The sequence below is a fragment of the Coregonus lavaretus genome (assembly GCF_964263955.1).
Source record: "Coregonus lavaretus genome assembly, chromosome: 6".
Taxonomy (NCBI): domain Eukaryota; kingdom Metazoa; phylum Chordata; class Actinopteri; order Salmoniformes; family Salmonidae; genus Coregonus; species Coregonus lavaretus.
The window spans coordinates 45,221,194-45,246,367 of NC_139993.1; the positions used below are offsets into that span (position 1 = coordinate 45,221,194).

Here is a 25,174-nt window from a genome sequence, read left to right on the forward strand (position 1 = left end):
TGAAATTAGCCCATCCAACTACCTCATCCCCATATTGTTATTTATTTTGCTAATTTGCACCCCAGTATCTCTATTTGCACCCCAGTATCTCTATTTGCACATCTATCATTCCAGTGTTAATACGAAATTGTAACTATTTTGCACTATGGCCTATTTATTGCCTTACCTCCATAATTTACTACATTCGCACACACTGTATATATATTTTCTGTTGTATTTTTGACTTGATGTTTTGTTTACCCCATATGTAACTCTGTGATGTTGTTTTTATCACACTGCTTTGCTTTTATCTTGGCCAGGTCGCAGTTGTAAATGAGAACTTGTTCTCAACTGGCTTACCTGGTTAAATAAAGGTGGGAGAAAAATAAATAATGGGTGTGGCTGAAATAGCCATATCCACTCATTTGAAGGGGTGTCCACATACTTTTGTATATGAAGTGTACATAATTGGTGACAACATGTCATGACCTAAATATAGGCCTATTGAATAGTTTCCATATTTTTTGCAGAGCCTGAAGTTCAGTTCACTACAATTTATAAAAACAAGCTCATTGATCAGATTGTGGTCTTCTTCTTCTTCTTCTTCTTACAGTAGGACACAATTACATTACAACAACACAGAACAGTACAGAGGCATGACTACTGTAGTGTTTTCAAAGCTCTATAACTCTCATGATCATCAATCATTGAAAATGACATGTCTATATGACATTACGTTTTGTGTCTTATCATTCTATGATGTATTTTCTACGACCAAGATTCTACAAATAAACATTCATGTTCAATATTCACACGAGGGCAGATTTGTACTTTTTCTATCCGTCCTGCTCAATATTGCAATATACTAATAGATCTGTGTAGCACAAGGAAACATCTCATGTTCATTTCAAGGGAATGCGACAGTCCTGATGTTGTAAAGACGAGTGCGCTTTTGGAGCAGCGTTGGATGCCGTCTGTTGTTCTTAAATACTACATTACCCAACATACAACGGATAAGTGCGCCTTCTGAGAACTGCCTGTATAAACGTATTTGTTTTTGTTAAAAATGTCACATAATACGCGCAGAATGTGTCCCAAATATATTTTATGTACCAATACATTACATTGAATAAGAAAATGTTGGAGATTTGGAATTTGTAACTCTGAGGCGTAGAGAGCCTCACATTCTAAATGCTGGGTTGAAATCTCAAACATGAACGATTTCCATTCTTAAAAGGCAGGGTCCTCACATAGCGTTTGCCATCTCGAACGGTGAGCTGTCCATCAGAAGTGAAGTTTTGACGAGCACTAACTGAACTAATACTTATCGGGAGCTTGTCTCTTTACGGAGTCAAAATCTAGAGTTGAAGGCAGCGGGAGACCATGGACGTGGGCCGGGTGTTACTGTGCCTGTTCTCGGTGCTGGTGTCTGAGAAGTTCCTGGTGGCCGCGTTCTCCCAGAGCCTGGACAGCGACTTCACATTCACACTCCCCGCTGGACGAAAGGAGTGCTTCTTCCAGACAATGAAGAAGGACGCGTCGCTGGAGATAGAATATCAGGTGCCAGAGGTTTATTATTGGTTTTACAAGGGGAAAGTGTGAACACAAAGTTGTACATGAGCACACTTGATAAAACTAATGTGGGCAGCTTTGTAGACGTCGCTCTACTCACATGACTTCACAAGAAGTCCCATGTTCTGTGCATATCTCATCATTGATTGTGGTTAGCGCTGTCGTATCCAGTGGTGGAAAAAGTACCCAAATTGTCATACTTGAGTAAAAGTAAAGATGCCTTAATAGTAAAAGTGAAATTCACCCAGTAAAATCCTATTTGAGTAAAAGTCTGAAAGTATTTGGTTTGAAATATACTTAAGTATCAAAAGTAAAAGTAATTGCTAAAATATATCAAATGTATTCAAATTCCTTATATTAAGCAAACCAGACGGCACCATTTTCTTGTTTTTTAAATTTGCAGATAGCCAGGGGCAGACTCCAACACTCAGACATAATTTACAAACGAAGCATTTAAACTCAGCAAAAAAGGTCTCTTTTTCAGGACCCTGTCTTTCAAAGATAATTTGTAAAAATCCAAATAACTTCACAGATCTTCATTGTAAAGGGTTTAAGCACTGTTTCCCATGCTTTTTCAATTAACCATAAACAATTAATGAACATGCACATGTAGAACGGTCATAAAGACACTAACAGCTTACAGACAGTAGGCAAATAAGGTCACAGTTATGAAAACATAGGACACTAGAGGCCTTTCTACTGACACTGAAAAACACCAAAAGAAAGATGCCTAGGGTCCCTGCTCATCTGCGTGAATGTGCCTTAGGCATGCTGCAAGGAGGCATGAGGACTGCAGATGTGGCCAGGGCAATAAATTGCAATGTCCGTACCGTGAGACGCCTAAGACAGCGCTACAGGGAGACAGGACGGACAGCTGATCATCCTCGCAGTGGCAGACCACGTGTAACATCACCTGCACAGGATTGGTACATCCGAACATCACACCTGCGGGGCGGGACAGGTACAGGATGGCAACAACAACTTCCCGAGTTACACCAGGAACGAACAATCCCTCCATCAGTGCTCAGACTGTCCGCAATAGGCTGAGAGAGGCTGGACTGAGGGCTTGTAGGCCTGTTGTAAGGCAGGTCCTCACCAGACATCACCGGCAACAACGTCGCCTATGGGCACAAACCCACCGTCGCTGGACCAGACAGGACTGGCAAAAAGTGCTCTTCACTGACGAGTCACGGTTTTGTCTCACCAGGGGTGATGGTCGAATTCGCGTTTATCGTTGAAGGAATGAGTGTTACACCGAGGCCTGTACTCTAGAGCAGGATCAATTTGGAGGTGGAGGGTCCGTCATGGTCTGGGGCGGTGTGTCACAGAATCATCGGACTGAGCTTGTTGTCATTGCAGGCAAGACATCCTCCTCCCTCATGTGGTACTCTTCCTGCAGGCTCATCCTGACATGACCCTCCAGCATGACAATGCCACTAGCCATACTGCTCATTCTGTGCGTGATTTCCTGCAAGACAGGAACGTCAGTGTTCTGCCATGGCCAGCGACGAGCCCGGATCTCAATCCCGTTGAGCACGTCTGGGACCTGTTGGATCGGAGGGTGAGGGCTGAGGGCTAGGCCCATTCCTCCCCAAAAATGTCCAGGAACTTGCAGGTGCCTTGGTGGAAGAGTGGGGTAACATCTCACAGCAAGAACTGGCAAATCTGGTGCAGTCCATGAGGAGGAGATGCACTGCAGTACTTAATGCATCTGGTGGCCACACCAGATATTAACTTTTACTTTTGATTTTGACCCCCCCTTTGTTCAGGGACACATTATTCAATTTCTGTTAGTCACATGTCTGTGGAACTTGTTCAGTTTTTGTCTCAGTTGTTGAATCTTGTTATGTTCATACAAATATTTACACATGTTAAGTTTGCTGAAAATAAACGCGATTGACAGTGAGAGGACGTTTCTCTTTTTTTGCTGAGTTTATTTAGTGAGTCCGCCAGAACAGAGGCAGTAGGGTTGACCAGGGATGTTCTCTTGATAAGTTTGTGAATTAGACCATTTTCCTGTCCTGCTAAGCATTCAAAATGTAACAAGTACTTTTGGGTGTCAGGGAAAATGTATGGAGTAAAAAGTACAGTATTTTTTTTAGGAATGTAGTAAAGTAAAAGTTGTCAAAAAAATAAAGTACAGATACCCCCAAAAAACTACTTAAGTAGTACTTTAAAGTATTTTTTCTTAAGTACTTTACACCACTGTTAACAAGTACCTTTGGGTGTCAGGGAAAATGTATGGACTAAAAAGTACATAATATATATATTGTATATACTGTATATATATTTATATATATATTTTCTGTTTGTATTTTTGACTTTATGTTTTGTTTACCCCATATGTAACTCTGTGTTGTTGTTTTTATCGCACTGCTTTGCTTTATCTTGGTCAGGTCGCAGTTGTAAATGAGAACCTGTTCTCAACTGGCTTACCTGGTTAAATAAATAAATAAATGTTCTTTAGGAATGTAGTGAAGTTAAAGTAAGTAAGTAAGTACAGATACCCCAAAAAACTACTTAAGTAGTACTTTAAAGTATTTTTACTTAAGTACTTTATACCACTGGTTGTATCTGAACTAGGAACTAGTTGTGGAATAGGTTGAAATAAATTAAATGTATTGTAAATTCATGAAACACTAATTATAGGCCTATGTGATTTTGAAATTATGCCATCATACTAGTTTAGAAACTTGTTTTTACCAGAACTGGCTTAAAAGTTCCTTTCTAATTCAGACATTCCATCCTAGGCTGTGGTCCCTGTTACTCCTGTTTCATTGGCCTAGCCCTAGATTGTGCTCTGCTGATGTGTTTAAAATGTTTCCAATTTAGTAGTGGCCCAGAATCACATATCTCAACACAGAAGTCTGGTAAAACCTCTATTTCCTATGAAATATCTTAACATTTCTGACATTCAGGGATTGTCATACCATCACAGTAGGACAGCCTAGCTGTAGCCTACTACCACCATAGACAAGCTATCTCTGGCATGCTGTAGCCCACCACTCTGCCCTTGGAGTGAAAACAACACTTTGATAATGTCCTTAGTTTGTGGAGACACTCATTTCTAAGTACTTCATGGTATCTGCTCAATGTCTGTGTTTTGAAATACTTGAATAACTAGTCATGAAAGTTTGGAAACCCTGTCATTCTTTGCTCCTGAGTAACAGAGGAGGCAGAGATATGTGGAAATGCTGAAACAGTAATGCAACTGTAGAGAAACAGTTACCAGGGACTGGCCTGTTCACTTATTGTCTTGAATGGACTCAATCCAACCATATTTCACTATTGAAAATGGGCCATGTTCTTGGACTGGACATTGTGAAGCCCTCTGCCTGTTGTACAACTTTTCAGCACCAGCTCTCCTCACCTCTTTCTCTGAGTGCGAATTACACTGACAATCGGGGTGGTCTCTTGGGTGAATTTTTTAAAGGGAATAATAATAATAATAATAATAATAAAAACGTCATTTAACTGTAAAATGAATGACCTTTTAATGTGGCATGAACACAACCAGTCATGGTTTTCATCTGATTCGTCATGCAAATCACTTAAAGTAGGCTACCTGTGCATGTTCGTCCACTCCAAAATAATTCCAGCATCAAAACAGTGCACTGCATGTACTCATGCCATTTGATGAATGGAAATGGACATCTGTTTCCAAAACACCAAGAAGTGTGCCTAATGACATTTGGCGATTGCCATTGATTAGGCCTACATTAATTGATGCGTCTTGCTGACAAATTAACATTATTTGTAGCCTGAAAAGTCAGGACACCTGAAATGGGGATGAAAATGTCCCGTGAAAAAACAGGATGGTCACCCTAACACACACGGTCAATTTACTAGACTAGGCTACAATGTGTTTTACCATGAACTTCAAAAAGGCCTACCGGTAGCCAGTGATGTAGTGGTAAAAAAGATAGGTGGGTAAACTGTAATTGTCGGTCGAGGTGAAAAAAAGTAACGTTCCCTATACTTTCAATGCATTTTTCTGAAAAAGGTGGGTAGACTGCGTTTACTTGCGTTTACCCTCCACTAGGCCAACACCACTGCCAGTAACCTACCCTCTCAGCCGAGGCAATTTTACACACATGAATACAGTGCCTTGCAAAAGTATTCATCCCCCTTGGCGTTTTTCCTATTTTGTTACATTACAACCTGTAATTTAAATTGATTTTTATTTGCATTTCATGAAATGGACATACACAAAATAGTTCAAATTGGTGAAGTGGAATGAAAAAAATAACTTGTTAAAAATTTTTTCAAAAAAATTAATAATGGAAAGGTGGTGTGCATATTTATTCACCCCCTTTGCTATGAAACTCCTAAATAAGATCTGGTGCAACCAATTACCTTCAGAAGTCACATAATTAGTTAAATAAAGTCCACCTGTGTGCAATCTAAGTGTCACATGATCTGTCACATGATCTCAGTATATATACACCTGTTCTGAAAGGTCCCAGAGTCTGCAACACCACTAAGCAAAGGGCACCACCAAGCAAGCAGCACCATGAAGACCAAGGAGCGCTCCAAACAGGTCAGGGACAAAGTTGTGGAGAAGTACAGATCAGGGTTGGGTTATAAAAAAATATCAGAAACCTTGAACATCCCACGGAGCACAATTTTTAAAAATCCATTATTAAAAAATGGAAAGAATATGGCACCACAACAAACCTGCCAAGAGAGGGCCGCCCACCCAAACTCACGGACCAGGCAAGGAGGGCATTAATCAGAGAGGCAACAAAGAGACAAAAGATAACCTTGAAGGAGCTGCAAAGCTCCACAGCAGAGATTGGAGTATCTGTCCATAGGACCACTTTAAGCCATACACTCCACAGAGCTGGGATTTACGGAAGAGTGGCTAGAAAAAAGCCATTGCTTAAAGAAAAAAATAAGCAAACACGTTTGGTGTTCGCCAAAAGGCATGTGGGAGACTCCCCAAACATATGGAAGAAGGTACTCTGGTCAGATGAGACTAAAATTGAGCTTTTTGGCCATGAAGGAAAACGCTATGTCTGGCGCAAACCCAACACCTCTCATCACCCCGAGAAGCAGCATGGTGGTGGCAGCATCATGCTGTGGGGATGTTTTTCATTGGCAGGGACTGGGAAACTGGTCAGAATTGAAGGAATGATGGATGGCGCTAAATACAGGGAAATTCTTGAGAGAAACCTGTTTCAGTCTTCCAGAGATTTGAGACTGGGACGGAGGTTCACCTTCCAGCAGGACAATGACCCTAAGCATACTGCTAAAGCAACACTTGAGTGGTTTAAAGGGAAACACTTAAATGTCTTGGAATGGCCTAGTCAAGATTGCTGTACACTAGCGGAACACATCCAACTTGAAGGAGCTGGAGCAGTTTTGCCTTGAAGAATGGGCAAAAATCCCAGTGGCTAGATGTGCCAAGCTTATAGAGACATACCCCAAGAGACTTGCAGCTGTAATTGCTGCAAAAGGTGGCTCTACAAAGTATTGACTTTGGGGGGGTGAATAGTTATGCACGCTCAAGTTTGTTTCACAATAAAAAAATCTTCAAAGTGGTAGGCATGTTGTGTAAATCAATTTTAATTTCAGGTTGTAAGGCAACAAAATATTGGAAAATGCCAAGGGGGGTGAATACTTTCGCAAGCCACTGTACACGCAGAACAGGTAGCCTACATTCAATATAATTGGCCTACATGAGATGAATCAAAACATGTTTACACCCTAGTTCATGAGTTGTCCATAATTCATTAGTTGAATGCTTGGAGTCTTCATAGATCACGTGACATAAAACACTACCTTTCTTTCCTTACATGAATGACATTTATGACAGTGTTATTTGTTATTATTAAACATTTAACAATTGAATTAGAACATTGAACTTAAACCCTGTATGAATCCTGGATCTTGGAGATCTCCGAAAGTGCACTATTTGTGTAACTATGCCTACGTAACATTTTCATTATCTTTCGCCGTGAAAACAGTTTTCATGGGCACACAAATCCAAAATAATGTAGGCGTATGCAATTGCAAAATGTAATGCTTGTAACCGAAAGAGCCAACTATAGGCCTACTGTCATTAACGTACACTGAGTGTACAAAACATTAAGAAAACCTGCTTTCTCTATGACCGACTGACCAGGTGAAAGCTTGATGTCACCTGTTAAATCCACTTCAATCAGTGTAGATGAAGGGGAGGAGACAGGTTAAATAAATATTTTTCTATCCTTGAGACAATTGAGACAATTAAATGTGCCATTTTAGAGGGTGAACGGGCAAGACAAAAAATGTAAGCGCCTTTGAACGCGGTATCTTAGTAGGTGCCAGGCGCAATGATTTAAGTGTGTCACGAACTGAAACCCTACTGGGTTTTTCACACTTAAGTTTCCCGTGTGTATCAAGAATGGTCCACCACTCAAAGGACATCCAGCCAACCTGACACAACTGTGGGAAGCATTGGAGTCAACATGGGCCAGCATCCCTGTGGAACGCTTTGCCCTGACGAATTGAGGCTGTTCTGAGGGCAAAAGGGGGTGCAACTCAATATTTGGAGGTGTCCCCAATGTTTTGTACACTGTGTATACTTGTTGGATGGATCAGATGCACATTGGTGTCTAGCTGTAGGCTAGTTGTCTAGTGATATTGTCGACCATCTGCTGATCAAGGAAAGAAAACAAATATTGATAGAAAACAATCAAGCTAAATAAATGGTCTACTTCTTTTGGCACAGAGAACACCAATACCCACGTGCACCTGAAAAACAAATCAATGACCACTATAAACAGCTGACTGACAAAAGCAAACAATAATGAATCAACGGATAAATCTAATGCATTGGAATAAAAGCATAGGCTATAAATGGTTTAAACCATGACATTTGGAAGGTTTTATTTTCATATTTACCACTGCATTTTAAACAAATAGGAGAATGGTTAAATTAGCATTATTTAGAGAGCCCCCTGAAAGTTGGACTTTTGTTGCATTTAGGGGAGCTAATGTCTCATTCAGGGGAGCTGACCCCCCCCCCCCCCCCCCCAGGTCCTCCGTAATTTGCACCATTCTCTCTCTCTCTATCTCTCTCTCTTTCAATTTCAATTGCTTTATTGGCATGATGTAACAATGTACATATTGCCAAAGCCTACTTTGGAAATTGATAATTCATTAATAATATCAATAACAACATCAATAAGAAATAAGAAATAATTAGTTTGCCATGGTGTACTGTCGATTTAGGGCCAGATAGCACTGCATTTTGCTTTGTGCTTGTGTTTCCCAATAGGTGATGTTGTTTTGTTTTGACTCTTTGTCTCTCTCTCCTCTCCTGTCTCTCCTTTTACCTGTCTGTCTCATATCATCCCACCTGTCTGTGTGTGTCCTCAGGTGTTGGACGGAGCAGGTCTGGATGTTGACTTCTCCCTGTTCTCTCCTACTGGACACGTTCTGTACAGCGACCACCGCAAGTCAGACGGAGTACACACGTAAGACACACACACACACACAACGCAAATGTGGAATACACACTCGCATGGAGTTGGACTCACTCGCTCTCTCTCACGCTCTCTCCCGGTATGTTTCTATTAGTGTAGAGACGGAGGATGGAGACTACATGTTTTGTTTTGACAACTCGTTTTCTGCGGTGTCGGAAAAGATAATCTTCTTTGAGCTTCTCATGGACAACATGGAACAGGAAGGGGAGGAGCCAGAGGACTGGAAGGAGTACGTCCATGGGACCGACATGTTGGACATGAAGCTGGAGGACATCATGGTGAGGGGGTGTGCTTACACTACATCTAGGCTATGTCCTGATTCTCCACCCTTCTCCTGAAGTGTGTACTTAAACTTTCTCACATGGATTTTACAATGGTGGAAACTCCCTCCAACAAATGCTTACACCAATTCTATGCTTTGAAATCCATGACAGGGAGTGTGCAAGTGCGTACTTCTGGAAAAGGGTGGAGCTGTAGTCCTAGCTAGGCCTGGAGGCATGCTTTGCTTTTACACGCACTATACATGTATGACATCATGGAGGGTGCGTTTTTATCGCACAACATCTGTAGCACATCATGCGAGGGGGTGCGATTTCACACACAACATTTCACAGAATTCACACATGTTCTTTGAAGATCTTGGAAAGTGATTCTGGATACTGGATAGTCAAAAGAGAATCCCTGTGGATAGATTGGGAAAATAAAATAAAAAATTCCTTGTGCACAATGACTACTTTTAGCAATTTACACTGAACATTTTACAAAAACACATTTACTGGAAGAACTGTGCAGATGCAAAGTTTGGTAACAGAATTTTTTTTAAATCTACCTCAGTTTTGCTCCCAATTAAGATTAAACGATGTCTGCAAAAATAATGGGGTGTCAGCTATGACATGACACATTGACTTTGAAAAACATTTTTTGGGTTATTGATCTACAGTAAGTGAAGTGGATTTACACCCGGTAACAGAATTTCACCATGGGTCCCTGATCTGTACTACACAGAAATGCGTAATTATGGATATAAATGTCATGCTCTTCATGGTGCTGTATCCTAAATGGGTACACAAAGGAATAACTATGCAATATCCTCATTATTTTAATGAGCTCTGCCCCCAAACAAGACCGCATTTGGCTGGACTGGACCAAATCTGAACCAATCATAGATGTCTATGTTTCACAAGTTTGGACATCAATGTAGAGTTCAGTACAGTAGAGTTTAGTACAGTACATTATAGTGTACTCAACTCTAGTGTGCTCTAACGTGTATTGTACTGAACTGTACTGTACAGTACTTTACTGAACTATACTTTTCTTTACTGTGCTGTCCAAACTTGTGAACCCAACTGTGATTTGTGACTACTATGATTTGGTAACGGAATTTCGAGTTTAATCACTTAATAATTCATAAAATAAAATGGATATCAGTAAAAACACTAATTGATAGGTTTACCTTTACTTTTTACTTCTGTGAACTCATGAGGGAGAGAAATTAGAAAATATCTTAAAGATATGTGGGTTTTTGGTAGCGGAATTTCAAGGCACAATTAAATGTTTCTTAAACTGACAGAAGGTAGGAGGGGTCTTTATTTGTAATAACTTTTGTAAGAAGTTTTCTGGTAGATGTTTTCTAACCCCTTTCCATCTGTTCCTAATTTTTAGGATGTAAAATGATTGAAACATTTTTTTAATGTTTCAACCATAAAGACCCTTAGCTTTCATAACGCCAAGGTAGTGGGTTCGATCCCCGGGACCACCCATACACAAAAATGTATGCACGCATGACTGTAAGTCGCTTTGGATAAAAGCGTCTGCTAAATGGCATATTATTATATTATATTATTATTTGACACCCAATTTGACATGCTCCTATGAACTTCACGTTGGTGCTCATGGGTCCTTTTACATGGAAATGAACATTAGAAATGGTAGAGTGGTTAAGTGTGTGACCAGACGGGCAGAAGAATCTGGCTCTTGTCTGAGGCCTGTTATCTGTTGACATTGGTGTCTGTCCTTTCTTTCTGAGCCAGTGTTGCACGGTATACCGAAATGTAGGTACTTGTTCGGTGCTAGAACCTAAAAAACGGTTCAGTACTAGAATGTTTGTTACTTTGGGTACTTCTGTCAAATGTGTCTCACGTCGTCTACTAATTGAGAGAGGATCAAGTCTGTATCAGCACAGCTGATGTCCCTTTATAGCGCGTGCCTAGGGCTGTTGCGGGTAATCTCTTTTTATGCACTCTGGACAACGCGTTAGTAGTACCCAACTTGCTAACGACCATCAGGTCGCTAATGTATTGGCCTTTATGGGAGTGTTCAACAGGGAGGCCTGCTTTTCAATGGACAACCTGGGGCACAATGGACACGTCTCTCATCACTGTCTGGGGCTGGTAACCCATCTTCATATGAAGAGGAATAGGAACTTTCTCATGTGTCAGCGTTATAGCAAGCATAAAATACCCCAATTGTGTATATACTCCAATAGATATACACTACTGGTCAAAAGTTTTAGAACACCTACTCATTTAAGTGTTTTTCTTTATTTTTTTTTACTATTTTCTACATTGTAGAATAATAGTGAAGACATCAAAACTATGAAATATCACATATGGAATCATGTAGTAACCAAAAAAGTGTTAAACAAACAAATCAAAATATATTTTATATTTGAGATTCTTCAAATAGCCACCCTTTGCCTTGATGACGGCTTTGCACACTCTTGGCATTCTCTCAACCAGCTTCATGAGGTGGTCACCTGGAATGCATTTCAATTAACAGGTGTGCCTTCTTAAAAGTTAATTTGTAGAATTTATTTCCTTCATAATGCGTTTGAGCCAATCAGTTGTGTTGTGACAAGGTATGGGGGGTATACAGAAGATAGCCCTATTTGGTAAAAGACCAAGTCCATCTTATGTCAAGAACAACTAAAATAAGCAAAGAGAAACGACAGTCCATCATTACTTTAAGACATGAAGGTCAGTCAATACTGAACATTTCAAGAACTTTAATGTTTCTTCAAGTGCAGTCGCAAAAACCATGATGAAACTGGCTGTCATGAGGACCGCCACAGGAATGGAAGACCCAGAGTTACCTCTGCTGCAGAGGATTAGTTCATTAGAGTTACCAGCCTCAGAAATTGCAGCCCAAATAAATGCTTCACAGAGTTCAAGTAACAGACACATCTCAACATCAACTGTTCAGAGGATATTGTGTGACTCAGGCCTTCATGGTCGAATTGCTGCAAAGAAACCACTACTAAAGGACACCAATAAGAAGAAGAGACTTGCTTGGGCCAAGAAACACGAGCAATGGACATTAGACCGGTGGAAATGTGTCCTTTGGTCTGGAGTCCAAATTGGAGATTTTGGTTCCAACCGCCGTGTCTTTGTGAGATGCGGTGTGGGTGAACGGATGATCTCTGCATGTGTATTTCTCACCGTAAAGCACGGAGGAGGAGGTGTTATGGTGTGGGGGTGCTTTGCTGGTGACACTGTCTGTGATTTATTTAGAATTCAAGGCACACTTAACTAGCATGGCTACCACAGCATTCTGTAGCGATACGCCATCCCATCTGGTTTGGGCTTAGTGGGACTATCATTTGTTTTTCAACAGGACAATGAACCAACACACCTCCAGGCTGTGTAAGGGCTGTTTTACCAAGGAGAGCGATGGAGTGCTGCATGAGATGACCTGGCCTCCACAATCCCCCGACCTAAACCCAATTGAGATGGTTTGGGATAGGCCTATATATATGAGCCCAAGTCCGAAAAATATACTGAATTAAAATGATTGTGCTGTTATACAATACATACCCTACCGTATATTACGCTTGGCAGAAAAACATTGAAAAAAAACTGATTTAAGATGTATTTGGTAATTGGTCTATCCAATACTCCAAAATTAGTAAAATTTGAGTAATCGCCTTTGAGTGTAGACTGTGTTATTATGGCGTAGTAGTGCAGTTGTGTTTTTATCGTATGTCTGTAAATAGCCTGTAAATACCCTATTTTTCTGTATTTTTCGTACATATTTCCATATCAGACTTTTCATCCTTCTACAAAATATACTTTCCTGCAACCCGCCTCACTCAATGTGGAACGGATTCTATTATTGACTTACCTTTATCTAGAATCTAGAATCTCCAGTTGAAACTAGCTAGCCAGCTAGCCAGCTAACTAGCTACTTGCTATTAGCCTCAGCTAGCGGTATTTCACCCAGAACATTGGATTTTTTCTGCGGGATTAATTTTAATCACTGGACATTAATCACCGGATATTCGGCCAGTCTGCACAGCGCGTTATCGACCCAGAACATATCAGTTTTTCCGCCGGAATCACTGAATCACTGGACCTTTAACTCCGGATTCATCGCTATCAGCTAGCTACAACAAAACGGACGCTGTGGTCTGGCTAATCATCCTGAGCTAGGCCCATCTCCCGGCTATCTACCTCTCTGTCAACCGGACGGGACCACCTAGTGTTGACACAGAGCCCCGCCGATCTTACACGACTGGTCTGCCGACGAAATCGTCTGATGTGGTTACGACGTTAACCACGAAGATTCCATCCATCTGCTAGCCCCGGCCCGCTAGCACACGCTAGCCGTGGCCTCTTACTCACTAGTTTACCACCGGACCTTATGATAACTCAGCTATACAGCTGATGTCTGCTGGACTGTTCCTTTTTACGGTACTACATCCTGTTTATGTTTAGCCTCAGCCCAAACATGGTTAGTTTATTGTTGTTTCGGTTATTTCTAATTTTACTATATCACTGTAGACCCCCCAGCCTAGCTAAACCTGCCTTAGATAGCTCCTTTGCCCCTCCCCCTATACACGTGGAAACCGACTCAATTGATGCCTCCAGCGATGCTATCTCTTTCATTGTTACCCAACGCTTAGGTTTACCTCCACTTTACTCATATCCTTCCATATCCTTGTCTGTACATAATGCCCTGAATCTTTTCTATAACACCCGGAAATCTGCCCCCTTTATTCTATGTACCCAACGCACTAGAAGACCAGTTCTTAAAGCCTTTAGCCGTATCCTTATTCTAGTCCTCCTCTGTTCCTCTGGTGATGTAGAGGCTAACCCAGGCCCTGCAGCCCTCAGTATCACTCCTACTCCCCAGGCGCTATCATTTGATGACTTCTGTAATCGCAAAAGTCTTGGTTTCTTGCACATAAATATCAGAAGTCTACTTCCTAAGTTTGAGTTATTCACTGCGTTAGCACACTCTGCCAACCCTGATGTTCTAGCAGTGTCTGAATCCTGGCTCAGGAAGGCCACCAAAAATTCTGAAATTTCCATCCCCAACTATAACATTTTCCGTCTAGATAGAACTGCCAAAGGGGGTGGAGTTGCAATCTACTGTAGAGAGAGCCTGCAGAGCTCTATCATACTATCCAGGTCTGTGCCCAAACAGTTTTTATTTTATTTTATTTCACCTTTATTTAACCAGGTAAGCCAGTTGAGAACAGGTTCTCATTTACAACTGCGACCTGAAAGTTTGAGCTTCTACTTCTAAAAATCCACCTTTCCAGAAATAAGTCTCTCACTGTTGCCACCTGCTACAGACCCCCCTCAGCCCCCAGCTGTGCCCTTGACACCATATGTGAATTGATTGGCCCCCATTTATCCTCAGAGTTTGTACTGCTTAGATGCCCTCAACCTCACGCAAATTATCAACGAACCTACCAGGTACAACCCTAAATCCGTAAACATGGGTACCCTCATAGATATCATCCTGACTAACATACCCTCTAAATACACCTCAGCTGTCTTCAACCAGGATCTCAGCGATCACTGCCTTATTGCCTGCGTCCGTAACGGGTCCGCGGTCAAACGACCACCCCTCATCACTGTCAAACGCTCCCTAAAACACTTTAGCGAGCATGCCTTCCTAATTGACCTGGCCCAGGTATCCTGGATGGAGATAGATCTCATTCCGTCAGTAGAGGATGCCTGGTTGTTCCTTAAAAGTAATTTCCTCTCAATCTTAAATAAACATGCCCCATTCAAAAAATACAGAACTAAGAACCGATATAGCCCCTGGTTCTCCTCAGACTTGACTGCCCTTGACCAGCACAAAAACATCCTGTGGCGTACAGCATTAGCATCAAATAGCCCCCGCGATATGCAACTTTTCAGGGAAGTTAGGAACCAATATACACAAGCAGTCAGGAAAGCAAAGGCTAACTTTTTCAAACAGAAATTTGCATCCTGTAGCACTAACTCCAAAAAGTTTTGGGACACTGTAAAGTCCATGGAGAATAAGAGCACTTCCTCCCAGCTGCCCACTGCACTGAGGCTAGGAAACACTATCACCACCGATAAATCTACAATAATCGAGAATTTCAACAAGCATTTTGCTACAGCTGGCCATGCTTTCCATCTGGATACCACTAACCCGGCCACCAACTCTGCACCCTCTGCTGCAACTTGCCCATGCCCCCCCCGCTTCTCCTTCACACAAATTCAGACAGCTGATGTTTTGAAAGCGCTGCAAAATCTGGACCTCTACAAATCAGCGGTGCTAGACAATCTGGGCCCTTTCTTTCTAAAACTAGCCGCCGAAATTGTCGCAACCCCTATTACTAGTCTGTTCAACCTCTCTTTCATAACGTCTGAGATCCCCAGAGATTGGAAAGCTGCCGCGGTCATCCCCCTCTTCAAAGGGGGTGACACTCTAGATCCAAACTGCTACAGACCTATATCCATCCTGCCCTGCCTTTCGAAAGTATTTGAAAGCCAAGTTAACAAACAGATCACCGACCATTTCGAATACCACCGTACCTTCTCCGCTATGCAATCCGGTTTCCGAGCTGGTCACGGGTGCACTTCAGCCACGCTCAAGGTCATAAACGATATTATAACCGCGATTGATAATAGACAGTACTGTGCAGCCGTCTTCATCGACCTGGCCAAGGCTTTTGACTCTGTCAACCACCGCATTCTTATTGGCAGACTAAATAGCCTTGGTTTCTCAAATGACTGCCTCGCCTGGTTCACCAACTACTTCTCAGATAGAGTTCAGTGTGTCAAATCGGAGGGCCTGTTGTCTGGACCTATGGCAGTCTCTATGGGGGTGCCACAGGGTTCAATTCTTGGGCCGACACTTTTCTCCGTGTATATCAATGATGTCGCTCTTGCTGCTGGTGACTCTCAGATCCACCTCTACGCAGACGACACCATTTTGTATACATCTGGCCCTTCATTGGACACTGTGTTAACAAACCTCCAAACGAGCTTCAATGCCATACAACAATCCTTCAGTAGCCTCCAACTGCTCTTAAACACTAGTAAAACTAAATGCATGCTTTTCAATCGAACGCTGCTGGCACCCGCCCACCCGACTAGAATCACCACTCTCGACGGGTCTGACCTAGAGTATGTGGACAACTACAAATACCTAGGTGTCTGGTTAGACTGTAAACTCAACTTCCAGACTCACATAAAGAATCTCCAATCCAAAGTTAAATCTAGAATCGGCTTCCTATTTCGCAACAAAGCCTCCTTCACTCATGCTGCCAAACATGCCCTCGTAAAACTGACTATCCTACCGATCCTTGACTTCGGCGATGTCATTTACAAAATAGCCTCCAACACTCTACTCAGCAAATTGGATGTAGTCTATCACAGTGCCATCCGTTTTGTCTCCAAAGCCCCATACACTACCCACCACTGTGACCTGTACGCTCTTGTTGGCTGGTCCTCACTACATGTTCGTCGTCAAACTCACTGGCTCCAGGCCATCTATAAATCACTGCTAGGCAAATCCCCGCCTTATCTTAGCTCATTGGTCACCATAGCAGCACCCACCCGTAGTCTGCGCTCCAGCAGGTATATCTCACTGGTCATTCCCAAAGCCAACACCTCCTTTGGCCGCCATTCCTTCCAGTTCTCTGCTGCCAATGACTGGAACGAATTGCAAAAATCTCTGAAGCTGGAGACTCTTATCTCCCTCAATAACTTTAAGCATCAGTTGTCAGAGCACCTTACCGATCACTGCACCTGTACACAGCCCATCTGAAATTAGCCCACCCAACTACCTCATCCCTATATTGTTATTTATTTTGCTCTTTTGCACCCCAGTATCTCTATTTGCACATAATCTCTTGCACATCTAGCATTCCAGTGTTAATACTATTGTAATTATTCTGCACTATAGCCTATTTATTGCCTTACCTCCATAACTTGCTACATTTGCACACACTGTATATATATTTTCTGTTGTATTTTTGACTTTATGTTTTTTACCCCATATGTAACTCTGTGTTGTTTTTATTGCACTGCTTTGCTTTATCTTGGCCAGGTCGCAGTTGTAAATGAGAACCTGTTCTCAACTGGTTTACCTGGTTAAATAAAGGTGAAAAAAATATATATATATACTGGATGATGGTTACCTTATGCACCAACATTTCTATCCATGAGTCTGGGAGAGAAAGTATAGCCCTAGGTGATGCTGTTGGTTCATTGATTGTGCAGCGCGGCTTACAGTTGGCCTATAAATATAGTGCATTTGTATTTGAATAGCCTATTAATAGGGAATTTTTTTATTTTCATAATTAATTGGGTGACACATTACCTTTTTAGCTATACAGAATATCTCACCACCATGCGTTTTCATCTCCTCTCTCTACTTTATTCCTTTATGTTAATTAATGTTCAATAACCGTGAGACCAGCACTATTTTGCATGACACGAACTGGCTGACGACATGTCATGACTGCCACAGCCCTAACCGTGCCTGCTCCACTTAGCCAGCCCTAACCGTGCCTGCTCCACTTAGCCAGCCCTAACCGTGCCTGCTCCACTTAGCCAGCCCTAACCGTGCCTGCTCCACTTAGCCAGCCCTAACCGTGCCTGCTCCACTTAGCCAGCCCTAACCGTGCCTGCTCCACTTAGCCAGCCCTAACCGTGCCTGCTCCACTTAGCCAGCCCTAACCGTGCCTGCTCCACTTAGCCAGCCCTAACCGTGCCTGCTCCACTTAGCCAGCCCTAACCGTGCCTGCTCCACTTAGCCAGCCCTAACCGTGCCTGCTCCACTTAGCCAGCCCTAACCGTGTCTGCTCCACTTAGCCAGCCCTAACCGTGCCTGCTCCACTTAGCCAGCCCTAACCGTGCCTGCTCCACTAGCCAGTCCTGAGGAACCACTGCACTCACTGGGAGTATGGGCTGCATCACCACATTGTTGTGACGTGACTTTCATTAATATGATGACTGTTATTTATCGAATCAACTAACTATGTTTAATTGTTACTCGATTAAATTAATCATGTAACAATTAACTCATTCGAATTTGGAGCACCACGGGATAAGTTGTTTCTAGAGTTACCATCTCCCAAATTAAACTCTAAAAGGTCTTTACCTATCACTATGTATAAAAGAGTCAACGTATCAATAATTACCTCTTATCAGTCTCATTCTGAACGTCGCATAATCCTTGAATCCGCAAGAACCCTAACCTTATTGATGAATAAGCAATACACAAATTGGCTTAATTATTTTACTAGCTAGCTAAATAATAACACAGAATACATAAACACACACACACGGTATAGGTTATTGATTACTAACATAATACAATGAAAACAGGTCCCTAGTGGACTAACAACAGCATGACTGCTTGGTTAGGGGAAGGAGGGGTCAATAGAAATAGAGTGAAAGGGAGAGACAAAGAGATTCAACTTATCGTTGTTACATTTGGAAACCACCGCTCATTCGGATAAGAAATGCAATGCATATTTAAGCGTAGCTGTCTTTGATCGTCGTCTCTCTGTTGAACCACTTTCTCAAAAAGGGTTTGAGTGTCCTATCCCACTTCGGTGAGACTCGGCTTGTCTTCGAATGGAGTGTTTGTTAGTATAGATACTTCAGATGTACCAACGGTTGTCTGAGATGGGATTGTCCTTCCCAACTTGTCTTTAGTGAAAGTTCTAGACTACTTTACATGCCAGCTGCAGACTGGTAATGCTACGGTCTAGTAAGAGATTGAGAGTTTGAGTTTCTCACCATTTCAATCATGTGGACTAACGTCTCACGTTTCCTAGTCTTAGTGTCAACCATTTGTAACGTTCAGCTCCCGCTGCCGGTAGCTTCCAGTTTTGTAGGCTAACTTTCCTCACTAGCTTACATGAAGCTAACATCAATTCACTACCCTATTACCTTTTTTGTGATAATATGCAAATCATAATGCCAAATATTGCTGATTGTCACCAAAAACTTTATTCATTCACTTCATCTCCCCCGCTTCACGTCTCTCCCAGTCAAGATGATGATGATGATTACAATACATTTTTTAACAATAATAAATCAATACAACAGTACACGGGGAACACAAGTATACATAAATAATATACAAAGGACAGTTGAGCTAGGGATGGGGCTAGGGTCTACAATAACACATTACACAAAGACCTTTAAGGGATATACACACATTTTATAATTCTGAGAGCTTTTTTGTTGGGAGTATTTCATTGTGTTAAAATATTGTTCAATTTCCTTTTGTAAGGTAAGAAAAAGGTCCTGCTGTAGCCATTGATTTACACTGAACAACAATATAAACTAAACATGTAAAGTGTTGGTCCCATATTTCATGAGCTGAAATAAAATATCCCAGACATTTTCCATACGCACAAAAGGTTTTTTATTTCTAAATTTGTGGACACATTTGTTTACATCCCTGTTCTTGAGCATTTCTCCTTTGCCAAGATAATCCATCCACCTGACAGGTGTGGCATATCAAGAAGCTAATTAAACAGCATGATCATTACACAGGTGCACCTTGTGCTAGGGACAATAAAAGGCCACTCTAAAATGTGCAGTTTTGTCACACAACACAATGCCACAGATGTCTCAAGTTTTGAGGGAGCGTGCAATTGGCATGCTGACTCCAGGAATGTCCACTAGAGCTGTTGCAGAGAATTGAATGTTCATATCTCTACCATAAGCTGCCTTCAACATCGTTTTAGAGAATTTGGCAGTACGTACAACTAGCCTCACAACCGCAGACCACGTGTAACCACGCCAGCCCAGGAACTCCACATCTGGCTTCTTCACCTGCGGGATCGTCTGAGACCAGCCACCCGGACAGCTGATGAAACTGTGGGTTTGCACAACCAAATAATTTCAGCACAAACTGTCAGAAACCGTCTCAGGGAAGCTCATCTGTGTGCTTGTCGTCCTCACCAGGGTCTTGACCTGACTGTAGTTCAGCGTCGTAACTGACTTCAGTGGGCAAATGCTCACCTTTGATGGCCACTGGCACGCTGAATCCCGGTTTCAACCGTACCAGGCAGGTGGCAGACAGCGTGTATGGCGTCGTGTGGGCGAGCAGTTTGCTGATGTCAGCGTTGTGAACAGAGTGCCCAATGGTGGCGGTGGAGTTATGGTATGGGCAGGCATAAGCTACTGGCCAACTAGCACAATTGCATTTTATCGATGGCAATTTGAATGCACAGAAATACCGTGACGATCCTCAGACCCATTGTCATGCCATTCATTCTCCGCCATCACCTCATGTTTCGGCATGATAATGCATGGCCCCATGTCGCAAGGATCTGTACACAATTCCTGGAAGCTGAAAATGTCCCAGTTTTTCCTGCATACTCACCAGATATGTCACCCATTGACCATGTTTGGGATGCTCTGGATTGACGTGTACGACAGCGGGTTCCAGTTCCCGCCAATATCTAGCAACTTCGCACAGCCATTGAAGAGGAGTGGGACAACATTCCACAAGCCACAATCAACAGCCTAATCAACCCTATGCGAAGGTGATGCCGTGCTGCATGAGACAAATAGTAGTCACACCAGATACTGACTGGTTTTCTGATCCACGCCCCTACCTTGTTTTTAAGGTATCTGTGACCAACAGCTGCATATATGTGTTCCCAGTCATGTGAAATCCACAGATTAGGGCCTAATGAATTTATTTCAATTGACTGATTGACTTATATGAACTGTAACTCTTTGAAATTGTTGCATGTTGCGTTTTATATTTTTGTTCAGTGTAGCTTCTGCTGTGAATAACAGGGATAAAATGTAGGAAGCCTCTAGACTTCTGATCCTTATTACATATTTAGGCATAACCATTACTATCTTATTTCACTGGAATACCAATATATGAGGGTGTCACACAATCTGTCACACAACCCATGAGTTCGCATGTATTAACGTTAAGCTGCTTTGTCAAGAGCATCTTTGATTGAGCCTTGAACTGACTGTGGTTCTTAAAGAGACAGCGCCGACTTTTATAAAAGAAGAGTGCTTATTTTATGCAAATGTTGTTGATCAGTACAGTAAAATAGGTCCCAAATGGAAAGGAAACTGTAGCCAAAACAAGGTCAATAACTCAATGCATTCACAAGCTCCTATTTAATATGCATTCACCTGTATTGTAAATAAGCCTACGGTACATCTTGATTAACCCAGTTTATTAATAGACCATTCAAATAAATGATTACCATTATGTTGTTATGTAGTTAGATTGGTAATGTGTCACCCAATTTTGTTTATATTTGTAATTGATTGATTGTATGATTTGTGTAATTGATTCATTAATGCATACATTTTTAAAATGTCAAATGTAATGATATTCAACTCAAAAGATCCAAGTGCCATTCTGTGACTTTGGCTAATACGCCTTCTTCTTTTCCCTTGGTATTGTTTTGATATCGTTTTGGTATCATTTTGGTATCGCGTATCGTGACGGTATCGAGGATCGTGATGGTATTGTGATATTAAACCTGGTATCAGTATCAAAGTCAAAATTCTGGTATCGTGACAACACTACTCTGAGGTAGAGATGCCTGGACTTACAACACGTCAGTTTACAGAGTACACAACTACAAAGGTGGTGTCACTTTGACCCAGCTCACACACACACACTGCCAATACAAAACACACACTGTCAACACAACAGCAGAAGGTCAGAGAGACTGAGCACCACAGCCATCAATGTCACAACAACACACACGCACCTGAGAGCAAAATGGTTTGATCTTTCTACCAGAACCCCCCCCCCCTCCCCCAGTATCAGTACACAGACACAGTCAGAGACAGGAAATGTAAAGCACAGCTGTGGTCCCTTGAGAGGACTCACCGACTTGGCGGCTTTGTTTACATGCACCCACCACTTCTCCATCCTGTCCTGTTGCCTAGGTCCCTTGGAACCTCTTTAGTAGACCGATACAATCTATTTTACTGTGTCATAGGTAACATTTATAATCTGCATGGTCCTGAAGTCTAGTCTACTTTCTGTACTCAGTATATTGCTTAATTCTAGTTCCAGGATGGTTCTAAGACTATCGCAATAACCCAAACTACTATCTCTCTCTCCCTCTGCTCTCCAGGACACCATTAACAGTGTTAAAGCCCGGCTGGGGAAGAGCCTTCAGATACAGACGGTGCTCAAAGCATTCGAGGCTCGTGACCGCAATCTCCAGGAGTCCAACTACGACCGGGTCAACATGTGGTCCATGACCAACCTGCTGGTGATGATGCTGGTGACGGGAGTGCAGGTCTACCTCATCCGTGCGCTGTTTGACGACAAGAGACACACGCACATGTAACATCCCGCCCACTGGGAAGGGCCAGGGAGAGACTGACAGCTCTGTCTACACCAGCCAGCCAATAGCGAGCAGGACTGGTGGTGAAAATGAGATTGTAACTCATAGGTTTCACACGCGCATGTAACACTCACACACAGAAAAGTTTATGGTCATACGCACATCCTTAAAAACATAGGTGCTGGGCTAATAAAGAATACTAGTATAGAACAAGAAGGCCCGCACACTGTTAAAGCTCCCAATTCACCACTTTATTGACAACGTTTCGATCCGAAACTGATCTTCGTCAGGTCACACACTCATACATTACGTCACACATCCTTACAGACCCAAATGCCCTACACGTCCAGTCTCTTCCTCTGCTTTGTTCTCCTCTGTCTAGCTGCTGTTGGTCAGAGGGTCTGTGTTGGTATCTGCTCTGTCTATCTAATAATCAGTGGAGGGTGAGACACTAGCCAGACCTTCAGTCATTGGTGTTTAAAAGCGAGCGTAAACGAACAAGTGTTTATCATTAATATGGTAACGTGACCTCAACTATTTCTTCCAGACACAGTTGTGTGACTGTCTTGTCTCTGTGTTACATCTTTCGATGTCTTTCAGTATATGACCCGTGAGTCATGTTGCGAAACACTTTATTGTAGAGTAGGTTATTGATACGCCTTATAGATTCTGATTTAGCTGTCTGTGCCCAAACTGCCAGAACTGTGGCCTTCCAAACACTGGCTGGAGTGGACAGCAACACTGGGGCAGAACACACACACACCCTTTCACTCTCTAACTCTCTTTCAAGAACACACACTCATTCACACACACACAATCTCTTACTCACAAACACTCAATAGAAAACTGCTGCTGTCTGCCAGTTCCCCTGCTGTCTGCCAGTTCCCCTGCTGTCTGCCAGTTCCAGCGAATGGAGAAGTGGAGTAGGGGAAGGGGAATGGTTCCATCTGTAACCCTCTAAATCCCTGCTGTTCTCTTCTACTCCCTCCTTTCAGTTCTCCTATAACTCTGTCCTGATGGTCTAATGTCAGACTTAGTGGCGACAGGAGAGTCGGGTTTCAGTCATACAGGCAGAAGCGATATTGAGCCTGCCCTGCCCCTTTCTCTCTATCTAACACACAGCTGTGTCACCACAGCAATCACACTCTGCACCTGGGGGGTAAGCGAGGCAGGGAAGGTTGCGGGAAAAGGGTTGCGGGGGACTGAAGGAGGTGGGTGTGGTTAGGAAATCGTCTAATTTACTGTTATTTAGCTTTATTTTATTGTTTTGTAGCTCTGTCATATACGCACTTGGACAAACATACATGTGGTTGATGCACTAAGATATGTGCCAACATCTTGGAGCAGCTGACAAGTTTGATCTGATTTCTCTCTCAAAATGCTCTATGTTACAAAATAGTTTTTCTATAAATACTCGCTGTGTTGATGAGTAACACCACACCGCCATCTTTTGGCTGGACACCAAGCTGCTCACGCAAAACAAAACATTACTAGCTCAGGTGCGCTAGGACTGAGGGGTATACTACAAAGCAGGCTCAATGAATTAGCCAGGTAACTTTGATAAATAACCAGAAATAACTATTGGTTTTCTGGTTCATTTAAGAAAGCTAAACTTCGATATGTGTTTTGGATTGTTGAGTCAATTAGACCATGCCCATTTCAACCAAAAAAAATAATAATTCTGAACATTCAGGCAAGTTAGCTGGATAATTCATTGAACCTGCTTTGTAGTAAACCCCTCTGGCTTTCAATCTATCCCTGCTTTTAGATATTAAATATTAAATAAAAAAAATGTTAAAAAAGCAATGCTACAGTGACGCAGTATCCACTCTCTTTCTCCTCTTTTACACTGGGGGAATAACTTACTAAAAGATAACAGGGCATTGTTTGAGGGGTCTTGCACTGTGCCATTATGAGCCCCCCGTCCCCCCGTCCCCCGTCCCCCCGTCCCCCCGTCTCAGTTACAGCTACTCTAAGCCAATTACAATGGGTTGTATTACCACGGTCTGTCTCTGCCCACCATTTTGTGTCAAAGTATTTTAGCTGATGCTCAGGCAAGCATCACCATGGGAGATTTAATCAATAAAATGAAATGTTGAATTAACAGAATGTCATTGATATTCTGTTCCAACCTTTTTTGTTCCTTTCTGCACAATACAATTATGGCCTCTTACTAAGAACAAACTCAATGTTCTGAACCTACAGACAAGTTGTTTAGGAGAAGGTGTCTATTTTACTAACCTGACGATGGAACGAGGAGAGTATATTCTGGGATATTTATCAGACTAATGTTCTATATATGTAAATGTCTCAATTTCTAAAATTCTGCTTTTCTGAACATGGTGTCCTGTTGTGTCCTTTGACTTCAAATGAGTGGTAGGAAATGAGAAGAAGCCACTGCCGACTACAGACAGCACTTGTTTTATCCAAAGATCTTTCATTTATCGGTGGTAATGAAGGAGAAGAGGTTAGGAAAGCAAAACATTTAAAAGTATTGAGTTTCAACACTCCTTGCAAATATCTTCACCGCTTGCATTACCCAATGTGGAAAAGTGACTGTATCACACTCCCACCACTTGGT

General features: G+C 42.2%; 1 protein-coding gene across 1 annotated transcript; it reads left to right on the forward strand.

Annotated features, from left to right (window-relative positions):
• Window positions 1-1,227: 1,227 nt before the first annotated feature.
• On the forward strand, window positions 1,228-24,707 carry LOC311131428 (transmembrane emp24 domain-containing protein 5-like). The gene is made up of 4 exons (XM_084164414.1): window positions 1,228-1,539; window positions 8,917-9,014; window positions 9,118-9,301; window positions 22,378-24,707. Exons 1-4 carry the CDS (start codon window positions 1,363-1,365, stop codon window positions 22,594-22,596), a joined length of 678 nt encoding a protein of 225 aa, XP_084020540.1. The 5' UTR covers window positions 1,228-1,362; the 3' UTR covers window positions 22,597-24,707.
• Window positions 24,708-25,174: the final 467 nt, after the last annotated feature.